This window comes from Calonectris borealis, chromosome 16 (genome assembly GCF_964195595.1).
Source record: "Calonectris borealis chromosome 16, bCalBor7.hap1.2, whole genome shotgun sequence".
Lineage (NCBI taxonomy): Eukaryota > Metazoa > Chordata > Aves > Procellariiformes > Procellariidae > Calonectris > Calonectris borealis.
The window spans coordinates 19927538-19948092 of record NC_134327.1 but is presented as its reverse complement, the minus strand read 5'-3'; the positions used below and the strand labels follow the sequence as shown (position 1 = coordinate 19948092).

At 41.4% G+C, this 20555-nt stretch overlaps 1 protein-coding gene and 2 long non-coding RNA genes across 5 annotated transcripts; 2 read left to right on the top strand and 1 right to left on the bottom strand.

The window, feature by feature from the left end:
• The first annotated feature begins 22 nt into the window (after positions 1–22).
• On the top strand, positions 23–11093 carry LOC142089373 (uncharacterized). Its single transcript, XR_012676193.1, has 4 exons — positions 23–360; positions 1489–1542; positions 1696–1862; positions 10193–11093. It is a non-coding gene; the product is annotated as an uncharacterized LOC142089373 (long non-coding RNA).
• On the bottom strand, positions 8964–11748 carry LOC142089372 (uncharacterized). Its single transcript, XR_012676192.1, has 3 exons — positions 11490–11748; positions 10848–11044; positions 8964–9863 (listed from the first exon to the last, which is right to left on the bottom strand). It is a non-coding gene; the product is annotated as an uncharacterized LOC142089372 (long non-coding RNA).
• ALG1 (ALG1 chitobiosyldiphosphodolichol beta-mannosyltransferase) lies at positions 11271–20344 on the top strand. 3 transcript variants are annotated; one of them, XM_075165809.1, is made up of 13 exons: positions 11271–11493; positions 11632–11709; positions 12275–12378; positions 12864–13012; positions 13617–13706; positions 14374–14484; positions 15408–15529; positions 16307–16345; positions 16915–16974; positions 17727–17837; positions 18838–18952; positions 19728–19803; positions 20126–20344. In XM_075165809.1, exons 1-13 carry the CDS (start codon positions 11283–11285, stop codon positions 20258–20260), a joined length of 1401 nt encoding a protein of 466 aa, XP_075021910.1. In that variant the 5' UTR covers positions 11271–11282; the 3' UTR covers positions 20261–20344. The 3 variants fall into 3 exon arrangements, with proteins under 3 accessions (XP_075021910.1, XP_075021911.1, XP_075021912.1); XM_075165810.1 differs by lacking the exon at positions 13617–13706; XM_075165811.1 differs by lacking the exon at positions 19728–19803 and having other exon boundaries at positions 20126–20214.
• Positions 20345–20555: the final 211 nt, after the last annotated feature.

Below are 20555 nucleotides of genomic sequence, written 5' to 3'. Positions count from 1 at the left end.
GGCGGGCGCTGTAGCGCCCTCTGCCGCCCGGCGGCGGCGCAGCCCCGGCGCCCGGGGACCGTTTCCCGCCGCCCGCAGTGAGGGGAGGCCGGCGGAGCCGGGCGGTGCCCGCCGCCCCCCGCCGTCGCTTTGTGCTGTGGGTGCACAGTGAACTAAGACGACGTTTCCGACTCGAAAGATGGAAGGAAATACCCTTACAGGCTGTTGTTTCAGGGGTAAGCTGTGGCCCTCTCTGTGCGGTTGAAGCCGCGTGTCTGCATCAGCTTTAGCCCCGGGGGACGCGCTCTCCCTCCGTCAGGGTCTGGCATTTTCTCCTCACCGCCTCTGACAGATTCTCACACGTGTCGCTCAGATAGCGGGGTAAGTACGGCCTTTACAGCCACTACAGCTTCATCATCCTCATTTGGAGGATTAGGATTTTGTCCATTTCCCAGAAAGGAAAAATAACTAAATTGGGGGGGATGACGATATATTCAGTCAACTCTAGGTTTTCCTAATTGTAACTTCGGTGGCTTGGATTCTGTGCTACACCCTGGCTAACAGTTGGGACGAAAATTCTTGGAGAGCCTTAGTTTACAAATCTGGGAATTTTCTCTTTCAAGAAGTATCCAAGACAAATACATGATTTAAAAAAGCAAATTCTCCATTCCTGTATTTACTTATCAGGTAATTATTTTTTTCTAACCAGGAACTACATGCCAGACCCCTCATTTGCAGTAAAAATGTTTCTCTTCCTAGTCTCCATAGTTCTATTTTGAATCAAAGAACTATTTTGTTAGCGGTGGTCAGGGCACCTACTTTAATCACTGTGTTTCATCTTTACCAAGAGCTTAGTCCTGCCACCTCCTCAAGCCGTACTGACTGCTCCGAACACTCGTTAAGTTTCGTATTTCTTTCTCTTGACCTCAGTAGCTTGCTCTTGGCGTCTTCAGCCAAGTTTCGGCTCTAGCACTGCCCAAATAAAAGAGACTGTTTGGAAAGCCATGACCACCTAAAGAGAACAGTAAAAGCAGGCACCCTTTGGTCTTCTACTAAATTCTAACAGTTTAAATAGCAGAGGAAATTAATTGGAGAGGTTTTGCCAGGGTTTGGGGGCTAGTTGCTAGGGGGATGTGAATGCTAACTTCAGGACGTTGTTTTAGTGTTTCATTGCTCTGTTCTGAGCCATACCCATCACTGAGGAAAATACTGCCAGTATGTCATTATATCGGAAATGAAATTTCAAAATGTTTATCTTGGGAATAAAATACATCTTTTAGGCATGCAGTCAGCTCCCAGGCTCGCGGGGCTAATCTTAAAATCTAAGCCTTTGTTCTCCATGGCTCTGGCACGGACTTTGGCATCTGTGAATGCAGAGGGCAGGCCTGCTACTGCTGTCTGGCAGCAGATGCTCCTGTCTTAGGATGGGGGATGCAATTAAACTCTTTCTTTTCTTTCCCTGCATGCAAATTAGCAGCGTGATAGAGAAGTTTCATATTTTTATTGCAGAAAAATCAAGCCTACTGCTGAGCTGCATTGCACACAATTTCCTGGAGCTACTCGGTGAGTAGGGAGAGGGGAATTCAAGGAGGAAGCATTGGGAAAGCCCCATTCTCGCTGTAGAATGGTTCATTACGTCTGCCTGATGTGTGTTTATGTCTGTTCAGCCTGCGTGAGGCTGATGATGAGCTCAGTTAGTTGTCTCCTTACTTTCAGGCGTTTGATTCTGTAAATGATGTGTGATACAAGGGCAGGCATCGCCCCTGTGAACGGGGGGAGTGGGGCTGTGGAGCCGCATGCCCGAGGCTGTATTGCTGGTGGCAGAAGCCGGTGTTTCCATGGCCAGTGCGAAAGGCGGGCAGTAATGCCTCAGCTCTCCCAGGGTGAGTATACCTGGTAACGGTAAGTGTGCTGCTGTCTCGGGTACCTTACAGGTGGAAAAATGTACTTTTATTTCAGAAACAAACTGGAAAACTCCCTTAGCACAAACCAGTGCATTAAAAGATCTTAGCAAATGGGTTATTGTGTCTCCACTTCCATTCAGCATCAGAGAGCTGCATCTGTCCTGCTTGTGTTTTGAGCTGGAAACAAGGCTGTCCAGTTGAAACACCAGGGTGGACTAACAGAGTGGTTTTAATGCTCTAACTCAGCTCGACATAAGGCAGTGAGTAGAGTACTCTGGGAGTTCATTCAGGATCGTGCGTTGTCTTTTGCGCAAACACCTTAAACTTTTCGCAAGGAACATCCTTGGGCTTCATCAGAAAGCTTCCACCCAATTCCCAAACTCACCCTGTCTTTTCCATAGCTTACAAGAGAGGCCAGGATCACAATGTGGGGTATAGAATCCAAAGGCCAAAAGCTGCCTTTGGAAATCCATAGGGAACAGAAACCTCATGCAAACCGGAATGAAAAAAAAAAAAACCAAACAGTATTTGAAAACTGAATAGTCTTTCCTCTCTATATAGTGCATTTACTTTGCAATTTACTTTCCTCTCTAAAGCAGCCCCTCCCACTGCACTAATATTAAGTACTGCGTGGAGTATAAGTAACTTGTTTTTCTTAAACTTTTCAGAGAGGGAAGGGTGGGCATTGTCAGAATTTCAGAGTTTGTTTGTGGTGACACAAGATTTCCCCATTAATGGAAATAACTACCTGATGTTAAAGATAACCAGTCTCAATTTCAAGCGTGTCATAAACACACTTACCTCCCCAAAATACAGGTTCTAAAGCACATGTACGTGCAGGTGCTGGCAAACCACCTTATGACCACACTGGACTGAATGAATCTCGGAAGCTAAGCTGTCCTGGGCTTTGGTATGAAGACACAGCTCCAAACCCAAACTAGGTTTTAGTCTAGGTCAGGTTCTAAATCAGAATATCTCTGTTTTCTCCACTAAGTGGGGGTCAGCCAAGCTTGCCATTCTTTTTTTTTCTGTAGTCAGAGTGAATATCATGAAAGGAACGTGCATGCGGATGTCTAGATCTAATACTAGCTTCTCCTCTGTCTTGAACCTGAAGTTCAGCCCAGCTCTGAAAATTATGGTGTGAACACATTTATCAAGTATTTGATGCTAGCTGTGGAAAAACAAGTCTAATGATTACTAATTTGAATTTGCCTATGGGAACTTACCAGGAATCTTACAAGCTGTATGTACTGGCTCTTCTCTCTCTGATTAACTTATCTCCCTTCTTCCTTTTCTGTGGCTATATCTGTAAAACTGGATGGAAGCAAAAAATTTATTTATACCTCTACCTGTCTGAAAATATGTCTAAGCCAATACAAATCAGTCAGGAGAAACTGTCTTCGGGAAGTTGTGTAAAAATTTCCTCTTCTTTTTATCTTCACACTTCCCTTAGGGATTTCTTGGGTGGGAAGAAAATGAACAAAGCAGATAAAAAGCAGCTGGTGAGATTACAAGGCAGCAGCTGAAAGAAGGGTACAGAGTTTGGCGTGGTGGAGGGTGCCATGGGTGGAAAAAGGGGCATTTTTAAAAGGGTCTTTCTGCTCCATTTTCCCTTCAGGAGAGCAGGCTAAGGTCAGAAAGCTTGGTGAAAAAAATTATGTGCTATGGCTCTATCTAGTGCTAGCTGTAGTCTTAGCATAAAGGGGAGAACAGCTCACATTAGATGAGGTTAGGCAGGTGTATGGTTCACATGTCACAGCACGTACTAAACAGAATAAAATTAATTTCATATTTTAGAGCATGGTGGTCTTTAGAGGAACATTAGCTTGGGGCCAGGGAGCCCTACCTTGGAAACACCATAGTCTTTTCATGTTCACTGCAGTGAGCAAAGCACGGAAGATTCTCAGCAGCACCAAAACAGGCTGTGGGCTCAGCGCTAGGCTACCTGCAGTGGCATTTCAGGCTGCCTAGAATTGCTTCCAAATTGAGCTTATTCTGCGACCGACTCCTTTTATCTCCACTGTAGCAGGGGTTGCACTTCAGAAATTGAGCAAACAGGGGAACAAACACAAGAAGCAAACTACCTTGCTGTTAAAAATGGCAATAATTTATCATATGGTGATATAGCACAGCTTCAGTAGTCTGAACCCTTTGAAGTCATGTGGGGTGATGACTACTGTTAGCCCCACAGAGCAGGTGTGATTGGTGCAAATGCTTATTACTGAGGTAGTTCATGTTAATTTTGTTCAGCGCAAATGAAAAAAACATCATGCAATTTTAAAAGGTTTGTACTACATGAATTATGTGACAATAAGAGTAGCCAAGGTAGCAGCGGGCTTTTGTTGAGGTTAGCTTGAGACATTTGGGTTGGTGACTTCTGGGATTAGTGAAGTTCCACTAGTCGGAAGGATTTAGGCTTCTGTGTCTCTAATTATGGCAGTTGGAGCGATCTGTCAAGGGGAGGAAGACTTGAGATGGGTCCTAAGTGCCTACACGAGCATGTAGTGTGTACCTGTCAGGGAGAACAAGTTTGGTGATGTTCACAGGAACAGACGTGACTCAAAAGCTGTGTAGCACTTTGGGTTTTTTAAGCGCTCTGCGGTGTAACCCAATGAATAACATAGTGGCTAACTGATTATTCAGTTCTGGCAAACACCCTGAGATATTAACAGGCATGACAAAGGAATTAAAAACGAAAGTGACTTGGAACAAAAACCTGCTAACTCAGCACTGCTCCGGAGAGCAAGTATTGCTGGGATGTATACGAAGTGACCATTTAAGCCAAACAGTCTTAGGAAAGTGGTGCTGGGGCTAGATTTTTGACTCACTAAGCTTAAGTAGACCATTTCCAGAATAAACTGAAAACAGCATTTCCAAAATTTCTGAAATGTCACAGGAAGAAAAGAGGGAAAAAGCCTTTTGAAAAACATAATTGTTTTTCAACAAATATGAAAAATTTTACAAGCAGAAATAAGTTCTCTCACAAAATGCATTTCTCATAAAGGCATTCATCTCTATTCCTGTTATCAGAACTTCAGATGTAAGTGATGACTACACCGTATTTATCTTTCTCCAACTAAGTGCTCTGAAGACTAGATACGCCAAAAGAACATTTATTGCAACTCTATCTTTATAAACTCAAGTCACTGTGTCTATAAAGCTCATACACTTGTAAGGAATTTTAAGTAGTTTGATAACCTGCCAGAAAATACAGGTATATGGAATTTGTGGTGTTATGCCTGATAGCTTGCAGGAATCAGTCAGTCCCTCATTCCATCACAGGACGTGATATTTGCACTCCATTCAAGGAAGTAAATACCAAAAGCAATTTGCATGTCGCATTAAAGTGATATGCAGCAAGTAGCTGTCAGGTGAGCTAGGTGAGAATGAAATGAGAGATTCCCAAAAGAACAGATCTCCTACAGGTTTGTATAGATGTGTGACTGCCCGTGCCAGGGGTGCCTAAGTAGGCTAGGGACGTGGGACAGCGGGGATTTTCTTGAAGAGACCTTGACTGCTTTCTCACTTAGAAAAAGATGCATTCTGAACAGGATCTTTGGGCAAATATTCCAGGCTTTATTATCTTGTTGGACCAGTCTGCCCACACTTGTAATTAGTTATATGCTTTAAGAGGGAACAATGGTTTCATTGTTACCACATACTTGCTGGTAGGCAATATGGTGAATTACAATGGAAATACAAAATCTAATATCCGATTTTGTCATAGGGATAAAAGAAGCATAACCAGAATACCAGCATATCATTCAGACTGGGTGGCCAGTCTGCAGACGAGCATCCTTTATTTGTGTCTTTATTCCTATTTGTAGTGAAAAAATACCATTTGTTCTCTGCATTGTGTGACACATCTTATCTGATTCCTGGTCAGTACATCTAACCTAGTTTTAAACCCTTGAACAAGGCTCTAACTTAATCATTTTTCACCGTGGGGTTCAGTTACTTCCACAGGGCCTTGGCAAGATAATGTGGCAAATGTTTCTGTCAGGAGGCTTCTATTTGCTCTCGGCATCTGCATTTCCACCAGAAAACAGGGATCAGCCAACGGAAGATAGCTGAAAATGGTTTATTACATACATGTATTAGAACCCAGTGGAATGCAGATGTTGAAGGTATTTAGTACCTGGTAGGATCAGGACTTGAGACAGCGATATCACGGAAATATCCAGAATATTAATTCAGATCCAGTGAAGTTGAAGATCTCTTTAGAATTCAGTAGACTTTGAGCTAATGAAAAATGTATGCATTCAATGGTAATGGGGCTGCACTGAAATCATCCCTGACTCTCTGCGATACTGTAAAACTCAGCAGGAAAATACACATTGTGGACGACTATCCAGTATTGCTGTAATTAAAAACTAGCTCACAAGGTGGAGCTTCTCTTGTATTGCAGGACAAGATAGTGATTTAAAAGGTCTAATTCTATTTCACTATGGAATGAGCACTAGTATTGCTCAAGGACCTCTCTGTGCAAGTGGCACTCCCTGTTGACAGTCTGCAACTGTCAACTGTCCTCGTTATTTAATGAGGTTACATGGCTTGCATAGGTCATGATCTGTACTGATTTTAAAACTATGCGCATTTGGAAGGCTACAGCAGAGTTCAGTCAGGGAGATCAAATAGTAAAATGGAACTGCAAGTTAGAACTTCAATTGGACGTTAGAGCCATCTCTGCCCCATGATCTGTGTGTGACCCTGGGCTCAGCATTTGAGCCTGGGTAAAATGCTCTCTGTGCTCTACCATACCCGGCTGTTGAGATAAGTGTAATCCTATTTTTTTACCTAGCAGGAATATTATCAGTCTTTACTATGATAGCCACTGAAGAAAAAAACCTATCCTTTATATAATGAAAAACATTTTATTTCATTATATGAGTTTGTATCATAGTATGAATAGCTTCAGTTGATATCCGTATATGCAGGACTTCTGTAGTGCCAAAGATCAGAAACATGGACAGACAAATAGAGTAATATTGGAGTTTCCACATGAGATGAAAATGTAAGAATTTTAAGATTTCTGAATTTCCTAGTGCTGGGCATCCTGTGGTATAACTCAGATGACAGGGAGATATTTGACTCATTTTGTGGATGATAATGACCCTCTCTGACTACTTTAAACAGGCTAACTTAGATAACACGTAGCATTTGTTCAAGAGTTTCATTTTACAATGCTGTATCCATCATGTCTTTCAGGAACACTTTTTTTTTTAAACTAAGTTGATACACGGTAAAATGATAATATGGCTGAACTGGTGAATGTGAAATTTAACCGACTTTGCTCACAAGTTACCTGCAAATGGACTTGGTGTTTCCAAGTACTGGTTTGTCAGGGCCCTGAGTGCAGCAGCAGGCCCTAATTGCCTGTTCCTGAGTTGTTGTTTAGATTTAATGGCTTGACTTTGGCCTTGTTACCTTGCTTTTGTCTGACGATCAATGGGACCTGTTGCTGTCATCACCCGGCTGGGGTTGCTGTGGGACTGTGAGATCATTGCTGCTGCAGTCACCCTTGGCTCCTCTTCTCTCAGGAAACAGCTGGCTCTTGCTGCGGCCTTTGTTATTCAGAGAGTTTCTTCCAAACCTGTTTCAGGCTCTGATTATAGCGGCTTATTCGGTAGGGGTGCAGACTGGAGTTCTCATTCTGCATTCATGCTGTAGGCTCTGTCTCCAAACTGTCATTTAATAAAAGGATTCCACCCCGACAAAAATCTTGGGATAATCAGGATCATTCTTCTTATTCATGCAAGCATTTGTGATGCCTTCTTTCTGCAAACATTCTTAGGGAGACGAGAAAGCCGCTCCTACATGTAAGAAAGTGAAGTTAGAATTACCTTGGAAACAACTGTGTTGAGTTATATTATTGAATAATTTATGCACAGTTCTTCAGCAGTAACTGGAACAAAGCTTTCTAAAAGATACACCTTCCTTCAAACACATCAGTTATTTCTACCTGCAAAACAACTTTTCCCTTAACTCTCCTCAGCAGCTGCTCTTGGTCTGCTACTCCAGAGGTGTGTTCAAAATCTTTAAGTGGAGCAAAAAAAGAAGAAATAAGGGGAAATGGATTGCTCCACAATGCCGAGGTTTCGTTCCCCATGAAGACTCTTATTAACACCTCGCTCTCTGAAGTTTCTGCTTTCTTGAAGCAGAGGAGATGGCCTTATCTTACAGCTGATGAAACAGACTTCGAGTGAGGAAACTCACTACAAATGGGCTAAGGTTCCACCAATCTAAACGACTGGGCTCGTTCTTTGTGCTGAAGGTTGTGTAGCGTTTGTGAAAGATTTTGGACATGAAAAACACTAATGATTGTTCCTCTTCCAGTGGAGATATGGGGGCACCCTTTGAATTGGAGTTTTCAAGAAGACTTGACAAAAATGCTACAGAACAGCCCTTTGATTTTCAGTCTATATCTTATATGTTTAGACAAAGTATCACAACAGCTCACTCCTGGGGGGTAAGGCTTTCTCACTAGGTTCTCCAAAACATCCTTCCTTAGGCTTCTGCCAACTGAGAATCTTCTCCAGCCATCATCTAAGTTTGTAGAAGTCTGAGAAACCAGACATGCCATGCAACATAACCAGGGGGAACAAAATGGGACAGAAAAGCACAGCTTTTTTGTCATTACTGCTTTATATGTTTAATCTCCAGCAAAAAAGAAGATGCTCGTAAAGCTTAACCAAAATCATACCACATTAATCCTAGCAATCTATTTTAACAACAGATTTAGGCAAATAAATTCCAGGTTTGGAAATGACAGCCCTTACAGTATAGCTAATGTATGTAACAATCATAAACTTTACTTTATACGTCTTGCTTAAGTTGGGATAAAGATTCAGGTTGTAAAATTTGAGACAAATTATCTGACGCTGATGTTTTAAATGTTGTATAATTCATTACTTTAACATAGCAAATATCTCATGTTTTGTTAGATGATTCATTGCTGCTAAAGAAAAAGCTTTGCTTTTATTATTTCACAATAACATTTACCACATTTGTTGGTTAACTAAGAATAGGTAACACTGTTTCCCATGAAGAGGTCTCAAGAAGAAAACTTGAATCCATTGCTTTCAATCTCCAAGTTTATTTTCATCATGCTAGCACAGAAAATACTCTTGTCATACTCAGGAACAGGTCATCGGAGCATCTTCTCTAGATGCAGAAAAGAACTGAGTATTGCACAGCATTTTATTAGACTTTTTCTTTTCCTCCATTCTGGAGTAGGGAAGAGAGGATCTGAGAGCTGTGAATTGCAATTGAAAATCTTACATTGGATTCAAATATTCTGCAATAAGTCAATCTAATAACATTAGTTTTTAGCAGGATGCATCTTCATGGACGATAGGCTCCCCACAAATATAATGTGTCCTTCTAAGCAAGCCTGGAGGGAATGGAAAAGAACACCAGTATATGGTATACCTACACAGCAAGCAGGGACCCTCATCATAAATCTGTTTCAAGTCTAACAATATATGAAATAATATTTTCAACCAGCTGGTTTGGCTCTCAATACACAGACTTGTCCCAATAAACACGTATGTTGCCTGGTGCCTAAGAACTAATTAGGTACCAGTATCATACCGTTGGTTACTGGTAATGTGTGAATGCACTGGTAATGTGTGAATGAGAATAATGTGCATGTTATCCTTTGCAACTGGAATGCCTGTTCTATAAATTTTTGGGATGAAGTACACAGATAAAATATTGGTGTTAGTCAGGAGGGAAAGGAGTGGCCCTAAAATTGAGAAGTTGGGGAAAACATGACCAATAAAATTACAAATAAGTTCCTAACTATCTTAGGTATATCACCACAGTTCAGGGTATTTGCAAGAATCAAAAAACCACAGGCTCTTTGCTCTCTCTAAACCTAGTTTAGGAATGGTGTTCAGAGAAACCTGTCTTATGCCAGAGGTTGGGTTCATTTCCCCTTGCTGTGGCGCCTTTTCCCAGCCTCTTCTTCCTCAAATTCTGAAAGCAAAACAAAGAAGAAAGCCTGCAATTAACAGTGCAGTAGAGGGAGTTCTCAGGTCCTGCTTGATTTCTTAAGTGTCTGTATATACCCAAAGGTACTCTCACATGCATGTGCATGCAGCTGTTTTGAAGAAACATCCATTTAGCCAGTTTTTTTAAGGCTAAGCTATCTTGCTGACATACCACAGAATAAAGCACTTTATTTCTTCCCAAAATGACAGAAGAAAAAATTCCCTTTGAAGTTAACGGTAGTGCCACAGAATGATAGGGTGTCATTTGCAAATAACCTATATGGCAGAAAAAAAATCATTTTTGTCTCTCAACAGATATTGGCCAAGCGCATTGCTGCAACTTCACTGCCAGCCACTGGACAGCTTGGAGGGACCAAACAGGGAAGCTATGGAAGGGAATGGGTTTAGTTCCAGTGACTTGAAAACAAGCACTAGGCACATGATGCAAGGGTGAGCAAGCCTGACGCCGATCTTGCTTCTCTGTGGCTTTCGCAGCTAAATATCCCTGCTGTGCAGACCTGCCCTCGGTGCGTTTCTCCAGGCCACCCAAAAAATCAGCAGCAGATTCTTAGCTCTGAGGAGCCCTTCTTGCCTAAGTTCACTCAGGATGGGTACCAGATGTTGGCCTCACTCTGAGTAAATTGTTTCCTTTCATTAACTTTAGCCCTTGTTTCATAGAACAGAATAGAATAGAATATTTCAGTTGGAAGGGACCTACAATGATCCTCTAGTCCAACTGCCTGACCAATTCGGGGCTGACCAAAAGCTGAAGCTTGTTGTTCAGGGCATTCTCCAAATGCCTCTTAAACACCGACAGGCCTGGGGCATCGGCTGCCTCTCTAGACACCTGTTCCAGGGTCTGACCACCCTCTCGGTAAAGAAATGCCTCCTAATGTCCCGTCTGAACCGCCCCGGCGCAGCTTTGAACCATAGGTCGTTGCACAAAGGCAGAACGCTGCAATGCAAATACCTTGAGCTTGAACAGGAACTCTTCTTCTTCACTACCACAGGTACTAGCTATTTTTATCTTTGAAATATTTGGGTCATTCTGCACTAGAGAATACATCACTTTTTCAATTAGAAAAGACAGCTTCTTCACCAAGCTTTCAACTCGGGCGTGTAAGCCACGTTCTGAGGGCCGCTCTTCCAGGCCCTCTTTTAAGTACCCTGCAGGAAGAAAGTAAATTAATTTTGCATACTACCATAAACTCATTTTAAAATACGGAGTTTTGGGGCCTCCTCTAGCGACCGCTCTTCCCCACCACCTTATTTAAAATGAGGTTTAAGCTGCAGCCTGCCGCTGCTCCGCTCGCCGCCCCCCGTCCTACCGCCGAGCCCGGGCCCCCTCAGCCCGCGGCGCCGCCAGGGGGCGCCCTCCCACCCTTCCCGCCGCCGGCGGCACAAGATGGCGGCGGGCGGCGCGGCGCTGGCGCTGGGCGCGCTGCTGCTGGTGCTGGCGGCGCTGGTGTGGTGGTGGTGGCGGCGGGCGGCGGCGGGCGGCGCGGGGCGGGTGTGCGTGGCGGTGCTGGGCGACCTGGGCCGCAGCCCCCGGATGCAGTACCACGCGCTCTCGCTGGCCCGGCACGGACGTGGCGTCGCGCTGCTGGGCTACCTCCGTGAGTGAGGGCGGGCGGCTCCGTGCCCCCCGCAGGGGAGGGCGCCCGCGGGGCCCGGTTTGAGCTACGCCGGGCGCGGGGTGGGGCCGGGGCGGTGTGCGGGGGTCGCTCCTCTGACGGGTCTCTCCCATCTGGCAGAGAGCAGGCCGCACGGCGACGTGCTGCGGAGCGGGAACATACGGCTGGTGCCCGTGGCGGACCTGCGGGGGCTGCGAGGTGGGTGCGGGACGGCTCCGGCTCCCGGCCTCGCCGGGCCGGGGGCCGGAGCGTGGCTGTGGTGGGTGCTTGTATTCGGGGGCCGGGGGGAGCAGAGGAAAAGAGGATACGAGACTCACGTGGAAAAATAAACAACCCGGAGGGGGTTGGGGCCTCGCTGCCGCGGGGCGGTGCGGCTGGGCCGGGGGTGTGTGCTGGCTCAGGCCCGCCGCAGGCAGAGCCTGCGCAGCCGTGGTGCCTCCCTGCCTCTTCTGAACACCTGCCTGTCTGGTACTGGAGCACATTAGCGCAGTTCTGATGCAGGCTGAAACAGGGACACTTCTTAACTTTTTTTTTTTTTTTTTACTTTATGTGTATGTTTATCCATACCTACCCTGATTTCTTTCTATACAAAACACAGAACGGGAGTTTGTAGGGATTGCAAGATGTTTGTCTAAAAACAGGTTTCAATTTTTACAGCATACCATTATTTTAAACCTTTCTCTGCAGAGATGGGTGGTTCTGTATGACGTGCATGTTTCTGGAGAGCTGTAGTATTCTTACCAGGTTTTCTGTTGTTTTGCAGTTGGCCCGAAGCTTTTCCAGTATGTCATAAAAGTCATTGTGCAGGCGATACAATTACTGTACACAATGCTGAAGATAGATCAGCCATCCTATATTCTTCTTCAGGTATGTTTTGTGTTGGGACTGATTTTAATAAAATAAATAGTACTACATCACAGGGCATTTTTAGCAGTCTCAGACATTGTTCTAGTTATTTGAGAGCTAAAACTGGCCTAATCAATGGTGTAAACCTATATGAAACTATTTTTTTGGCTCTAAACTTTGATTTTTCTGTTAACAACTCACGTTTGTTAATTGTTGAGCTTTCAGACTTCATTGGTGTGGATAGTAGTAAGGAATAAATCTTAACAGAAATGTTTGTGTGTTTATTGGAGGGGAATTTTGATCCTGATTCAGCGGTAAAATATGAAGTGCCTCCCAATCTTCATAGGAGAAGCTGGCAGTTCTAAAGTTGGTGAATACAAAATTGTCTCTGTTCATTAAGATGATTGTAATTTCAATCATTTGATTTTATTTTTCTGGTAGTTACTTGGTGTTTGTCACTTGACCACAGTCTTATGCTATTTTTACTTGTTTTATTTATTAAACAGAATCCTCCAGGCTTACCTAGTATAGCTGTTGCCTGGGTAGCATGTCTTTTCTGGAGAAGCAAACTGATAATTGATTGGCACAACTATGGATATACTATAATGAGTCTGAGTCATGGAAGAAATCACCCGGTAGTACAAATTGCAAAATGGTTTGTACAGTAATTTCTTTTCTTTATAAATTGTGTACCTTTGCAGAATTCAGAAGAATGGAAACCAGTGGGGAGAATATAATTAGCGAAGGGCTGTTTCCGTGAAGGATTTCTGGATTTTGCTGTGTTGAACTGCTTCTTATTTCAAAAAGCACGTTCTGTAGAACGCCTTTGTTAAACACGTAAGAAGGCGACTGATGAAGTAGGCAGGTTGCTTTTATGTGCATATGCAAACTTTGATCTTGTTATTAGAATTTCTTTATATGTACTGGGTTTTTTTATTCTCTAATGCTGCTTTACATTCCAATTCATCTGTTTCTTGCTGAATCTAATTGGTAACGTGTAGATAAAGGCTTTAAAGGCTTTTGAGTATGGTGATCTTAGGTCTTAGAGGATAAGGGAGTCATGCTGTATCCCTTCTCATAAACCGATACTGCTTCAGTATAAGGAGTCAATCAATAATTGATAATTAAATTTAAGTTACTGGAGGCAGTTGGGTTTCTTTTGGTTTTGTTTGGCTTTTAATTAGCATTGGCACTGGTGGGCAGTAACTATTTGGCTATTGCCTGCCTGTGGTTTCTAACTAAGATGTAATTTTTGTCAGGTATGAAAAGCTTTTTGGGCGTTTGTCTGACTATAACTTGTGTGTCACTAACGCAATGAAAGAAGATCTGTGGGTGAATTGCAACATAAAGTAAGTCACATACTCTAACAAATTAGTATGTGTGTATGCGAAGTAAGATGAAATAACATAGCCCTGATGATTCTGGATTTGGAGGAATCTTACAAAAGCAACTTCCCGAGCCCTTTCATTACCACTGGAACACATTAGTTCAGTTTTGTAATGAGCTAGTGGAGTGTGGGCATTCTAGAATCTTCATTACCCTCCATAATTAACACCCTGTTGACTAGAAGATAGCAGTCCAGGTGTTACGGAATTTTGCTACCAAGCTGCCTCTAGAATTGGAATGAGGCAGACATCACTGCGTTTATTAACAGCTAGCCTGCCCTGCAAATTTTTCTTCTGCAATCAGAGGGCTTTAAGATCAAAGTTGCTCAGGGATGGTTATGAAGTAAGTTTAAAAATCAGGACAATGATGTCTGCAGTTTTTACGGTTGCATTACACCGCTTGAATATGCACACAAGAAAGGGGTCCTTTGTTACGGGATTATTATGTCCGGTTTGGTGTATTCCAGCAAACTTCAGGAATACAGAAAGTTGTAAGCATCAAAAAGTCATTATTCTGCTGTATTAATTCACTTAATTACTTTCTGCATTACATTGTTGTAGCCTGTCACTGTACCATATGCATTTTGTTACATCTGTGTTTTATTTAACTTGTGAATTTATTTCATTACAGGGCAGTAACGCTGTACGACAAGCCAGCTTCTTATTTTAAGGAAACACCATTAGAATTTCAACATCAGTTGTACATGAAACTCGCCAAAGACTATGAGCCTTTTAAACCACGGTATGTGTAAATAAAGCATGCTGTTACAGCCCTTTACCAAATGACATGAAGTTATTGCGCTTGGTTACCAGAAATACTTCTGCATGGGATCACAAGTTACTGAACATCAGCAGGCAGAGTGGTTTCTGTGTGCTCTTAGCAGCAGCAGATGCTGTGCAAGTTAGGTTAATTGTCACTAGGAGGGGCCAGAATAAGTGAAATCATTGATCTGTGATAATGCAATGCTTGGTGTGTGAAATCATAGAAGTGTTTTATTTTTGAAGAAGGTGGCATAAGTACTGATAATAGAGTATCTCTAGGGTGAAACTCAGCAGTTGTTGTCTAGTTCCCAGGGACTGGATGCTTCGTCTGTAGCATCCCTTCCTTTCACTTACTGTGGAGAGCTTTCAAGATCTCAGTCTAAGTGTTAAATGTTCCTCTCTGGCTATGTGCCGAATGTCTCCTGTAATAGATTAAACAGGGTGTTACTTTACAAAGCTAATGCTTGAAAAAGAAGTGAAAGCCATAGCATATAGCAGTTTCTTTTTGGAAATGCTTACCATAGAATGTATAGGTTCTGGGTTTAATTGTATAAATGTACTGTTGGCCTCCATGCTCTACTGTATGTTTGAGACAGAGCTGGAAAGAGAGGCTGACTATCTTCTCCACTTGTTAAGAAAAACACCTTGTCAGAAGATGGAGTCGTGCCTGTAGCAGTAGTGTCAGTAGGCTCTTGGTAGCAATAGGAAAGATGAAAAATGCTCTCCCTTATGATCAGGTATCTCTCTGCAGCTCAGTACTGTAATGACTGTGCTTTCAGAGAAGTTGAGCAGCAAATCCGAAACAAAGTGTTCGGAAATCCATGCTGGTTAAGCATAGTATTTCATTCTGTGTTTATTGGCTGTGTTTGTGTAGTCCATACTCAGACAATTCTGTTTCCATAGTACAGAGTCTGTCCGTTCGAACGCTGAGATGTCTGCCTTTACAGAAATGGATGAAAAAAATGGACATGTGATAAAGACTAGAGGGCGACCAGCTCTTCTAATCAGCAGCACAAGCTGGACAGGTTTGGAAACAAATAGCTTTTTTTTTTTAATATTTAACCGCTGTTTAACAAAAGATGGCTGTTTATACTTCCCCACTCTTGACATGTTATAGAGGCATGTTTACATCCTTTATTTGGCTGGAAGAATTTGAAGACAACTTGTATATAATATAACTCAGTGGCTAAAAATGAATGATTTAAAAATGAAGTTATATGTTAGTTATAGAGCTACAGTCTAGAGGTTCAGCTTCAAGATGGTTAAAAGAGATTTCCTACTTCTGTTTTTAACTTTCATTCTGGATTTATTATCTTGCATGGTGACATAAAATGGATTAATAAACTAAAATATTTACTCCTTTATTTCTGATAACGTGTACTACGTATTTTTCTCACTTTTTTTTCTCTGTATGAAAAAGGGAGCAGAGAGTAGAAACAAATCCATTGCTGGTAACCATGGGCCGAATTGTCTATACCTTTGAATTAACAGGGCAATTTCTACATTTCGTTCTCTAGCTTTAGAGAAGCTAGAAATTTTTAACTTGATAGCTTTGAAGATGTGCAGTATTTGTGGCTTATTTGCCTACCATATTGCCAATAAGGGGAGCAAATAAGATTGTGTATGGTTACAGACTTTTATTTATGAAAACAGTTACAGCAGATTTTTAATAGGAAAAGCACGTTCCACACTTAAATCATTGAGGCGAAGGTGAGGAAAATATTGATTGTTGTTGTTTAAAGACAGTAATTCATTATAAATGATAGAAATCTGAATCTCACTAATAAAGCCCTCTCTTTCAGAGGATGAAGACTTTTCAGTCCTTTTAAAAGCTTTACAAGGTAGGTATGAAGGAATAATCTCACCTCTTCAAAGGGAATGGTTGTGTTCTGGACAGTTACGAAGGGCTTCTCTAAAGAAGCCTTCTCACATATTCAAGTGAAAATGCAGGTGTATTGGATTAATTAGCAGTGGTTTAAGAGTAGTAGTTGAAATACAGAAGTGCAACATCTGGATTCAATTAGAGTAGTTGTCAGGGGGAATTACATTTCTAACTAGTTTGTAAATTGCAATTTTATTTTCTAAGCTATTACATGTACTCTCCATAGGCATCTGATAATAGGGAAGAAGGGAATATGCATTGTATGCAGTTTCTAAATTAGTATGTTGAAACAGACAATACAGTGTAATAGAACAAATGCTTTATGAATAGCGCATTTTAAACAGATAATAATTTATTTCTATAGAGTTTGACAATTTTAATATTCCTAAATTTACTACTATTTTACTAGGTATATGCTTATAAAGAAATTACTTGAAGTAGGAAGCTAAACAATTAATACACTGTGACCATTCTTAAACCAGGCATCCTTATATTTGTTGACTCTAAACAGTTTTTTATCTTCTCCAGATTATGAGCGGTATATCAGTGAAGGAGTCAAGCTTCCATCTTTAGTATGTGTGATAACAGGTAATAGTTTATTCGCTTTACAATTCTTTCAGTGCTAATACAGAAGACTTAATTTTCACTTTTGTTCTCTGCTGAGTCTTCTGTTCATGGTGAAGAGAGAGGAGGGGCTATTGTCTTTACATCTAGTTATAAGAGTAGTGATTGATAGTTGGACTGTTACAGCCGTGTAATCATGGCACATCTTTAAAGAGGGGAAGCTCTCAGCCTGCCTATCTAGTGCAGCTGTGCATTACTCCACGTTCAAAAGAATTTAAGCTCAACATCGAGATGATGCTGCAAAAGAAACTTAAGATCTGATATTTGGATTTCCACCTGATAGTGGTGGAAAAGAGAACCTACTCATCAGACAAGGTTTTGCCAAAAAGTTGTGCAGACAGAATGAATGCTGTTTGTTAGCTTTCTTATTAAGAGCAAATTAAAATTTAGTGTGATTTTTGAAGGGCCAATTGTGCTGATGAAATTTGTCATTAGTTACTTGGTTATCTTACGGCTGTAGACAAAGTGCATGTCAAGACTGGGGGATATTGATGGCGGGCTCTTCTAAATATTGAGTAAACAAGAAGTCTAGGTTCATGTTGCTTTCAAGGGGACTTAGTCTTTTACGTGTCCTTTTGGGATTGTGAGTGGTGTCTTTTTTGATGTACCTGATAAAACAGGAGTTTGTCAGCTGTACAGTAAGATGCACAGACCACACTATTTTCAGTCATCTTGAATAAAAGAACTATTATTTTTTTTTTTTATGTTTTAAACAGGCAAAGGACCTCTAAAAGACTACTATAACGGACTGATAAATAAACTACATTTTAAACATATCCAGATCTGTACACCGTGGCTTGAAGCTGAGGATTACCCTCTTTTGCTTGGTAAATAGTGGATTATGAAATAGGCTTGAGAATGTGTGGAAAAACAAATTAGCAAATTTGCAGAGAGCTGATACAGATTTTGCACAGAAGCTGGCAGAATACAATAAGTGAATGAAGTTGCTGGTTAGTGACAGTATACATGTATACTATTCGTGGTTTTGACTCATGCCAGCAAAATTGCTAAATTTCTCTAACTACAGTTTTTCACTGTTATCCCAAGACGTAGGCATAGTACCTGCATTGCTATTTTAGCCTGTTCTTCGTACTGTTCGTTTCTTCTAACTATGCTGAAATACAACGTGCCTGTGCATATTCCAGCTTACTTTCAGGGTCACTTCAGTAAATGAAATCATAAAGTTTTTGGCTGAGCAACCAAAAGTAGCTGAAATTCTAAATTAACATGTCCTTGGAATAGTATTCCCTCAGCATGTTCATTGTATTAGCATAAAGTGTGAGTAAGCTTGATGAAGTAGTAAAATACATATTCAGCTTGATCTACATTCTGCAGGGTTAGAGCCTGCCAATTTATATGGCTGTAAAACACAGTTTATTTGGTACTTTTTAACTAATGAATATGTCTATAAAACCATGCTGTAATTTCTCTATTTTGAAATCACTTGAACTGGAAGAGGTCGCTAGTGAGCCACGCAGCATATCCTGTCTGGTTTGTGATGGAGTTTTCCTGTGCACTTACCCATTCTTAGCAGATTAAGAGGCAGAAAGGCTGTTTTAAGATGTGTGAAATTTTAACATTCCCTTTAATTTAATATGCACTCGCCTGGTATGTTTCTAAAGCCTGACTAATTTTAGTAACAAAATATATCACGCTTTTTTTTTTTCCCCCGAGTGCTTGAAATTGAGTCAGTCTGGATGGTGTTGAAGGTAGCTCATGTTTAGCTTGTATCACCCAAAGTAGTACATAAATAGAAAGGTTTATAGTCAGATTAGAACTGCTGCTTTCAGAGAATTCAGAATCTTGTCTCTTTTGTTTGCTTTTCAGGCTCAGCAGATCTGGGGGTGTGTCTGCATAAATCATCTAGTGGTTTGGATTTACCCATGAAGGTGGTAGATATGTTTGGCTGTTGTTTACCTGTGTGTGCAATATATTTTGAATGGTAAGAGCTTGCTTATTCTGGTACAGTTTAAGTGGATCATAGAAAACAGTATTCTTATAAAGCAAGAGTTCAGCAGCTTCTGCATGTATCAAATGAGATTCCAGTACTATGCCATAGTAACTTTTTTTTAATTCAGTAAGATAAATTAGAAATCAAGGTTGTTTTATTTAAGGCCAGTTAAAAAATTTACACTAATTTCTACAAAGTTGGGAGCATTTAATGCAACCAATTGCCTTAAAAACCTACCCTGTAATCCTTTGTTTCCATATACTTCAGGTAAAAAAAGCTTCCTTCTGCGTATTCATGTCTGTGTTCTGTGAAGGGGTGAGTGTATGCATAGTCAGCCTTACAATTTACGGTCCTTTGGGGAAACAGTAGCTTTTATAAATAAAGATACATTCTTTGTGAAGGTCTCATGAACTGCATCATGGACAGATTTTCCTTGTAGGTTAATTTTAAAGTAGATTATTGCCCTGATTTTTAATGTATGTCCAGATGAATGGCACAAAGACAGAGTGAGGGCCCTTTTATACCATAATGGTAGGTTTAGATATTCTGACATAAAAGGGAGAAACAATCTTTAAATTTAAACCTTTAAAACTGCCGCCTTCATTCCATTTTGTCAGGTACGAAGCTCATACGTAGACATCCAGGATCACAATGTTACAGATACCCTAGCATGGTCTCTTTGGCTGTCACTATGCAACTTTTTAAATGTGGATGTCCCACTCGCTGCTTTTTGTCCCACGTTCTCTTCTATGACTTTTGTTCACAGTTTACATGAACTTGTGAAACACAATGAAAATGGTCTGATATTCAGGGACTCCAATGAACTTGCAGAACAACTAAAGGTAAAGGCTTGACTGATTTTTCTTTCCCCCTAGCTATAACTGCAAAGATGCTACCGTGTGAGCCACCTTTTCATATCTGACTATCATCTATGTGTTTTGCATTCTCAGAAGATACTGCTTTGCCTGGTGAATGTTATTAGCTTCGCTTCTATTTGAATACGAATCTGAAGCTGGCAAGAATATTTTAAATATTGTCATTGTTCACTATTTATAGGGCCAGACCAAAGAGCGTTCTCTTACTGCAGTGTTATAGTTGAGGGTTAACATTGGGGAGGCTAGAATGATGATGGTATCTTTTCTGTGTTTTTCCTTTAATTTACAGATGCTTTTCTTGGGATTTCCTACACTGGAGGGCAAACTTCACAACTTCAGAAAAAACCTTCGTGCGTCCAAGCAGCTGCGCTGGGATGAGAGTTGGGACCAGACTGTTCTTCCTTTGCTTAGGCAGAATGAGTGACTGGGGGGGAGTCAAAAAAGCTAATACATTCCTGGAGCTGCATAGATCTGATAAATAGTGAATAAACACTTTGTATTTTCTATAGTTGCAGTTTTTAACTACTTCATCTTGGAACAAGTGTTGGAACGCACCTCTTTACAATTTGAGCTTCTCATGTGAGTAAGAATAGTGCTGAAGGTGCAGCCGAGGCTGTTTTGTTGTGTGCTAATAGTGTAGGTCGTGAGGGAAGACATGGTTCCTGTGCTGAAGAGCTTGAGCTTTGCCATCTGGACTGCCTTTCCTTCCTTATCACTTG

Excerpts from the sequence above, each read along its gene's own strand:
- ALG1 (XM_075165809.1), top strand. The coding sequence starts at position 11,283 with ATGGCGGCGGGCGGCGCGGCGCTGGCGCTGGGCGCGCTGCTGCTGGTG. Across the intron at positions 11,494-11,631 it reads CGCGCTGCTGGGCTACCTCC|AGAGCAGGCCGCACGGCGAC; the intron begins GTGAGTGAGGGC and ends CCCATCTGGCAG. Across the intron at positions 11,710-12,274 it reads GGACCTGCGGGGGCTGCGAG|TTGGCCCGAAGCTTTTCCAG; the intron begins GTGGGTGCGGGA and ends GTTGTTTTGCAG.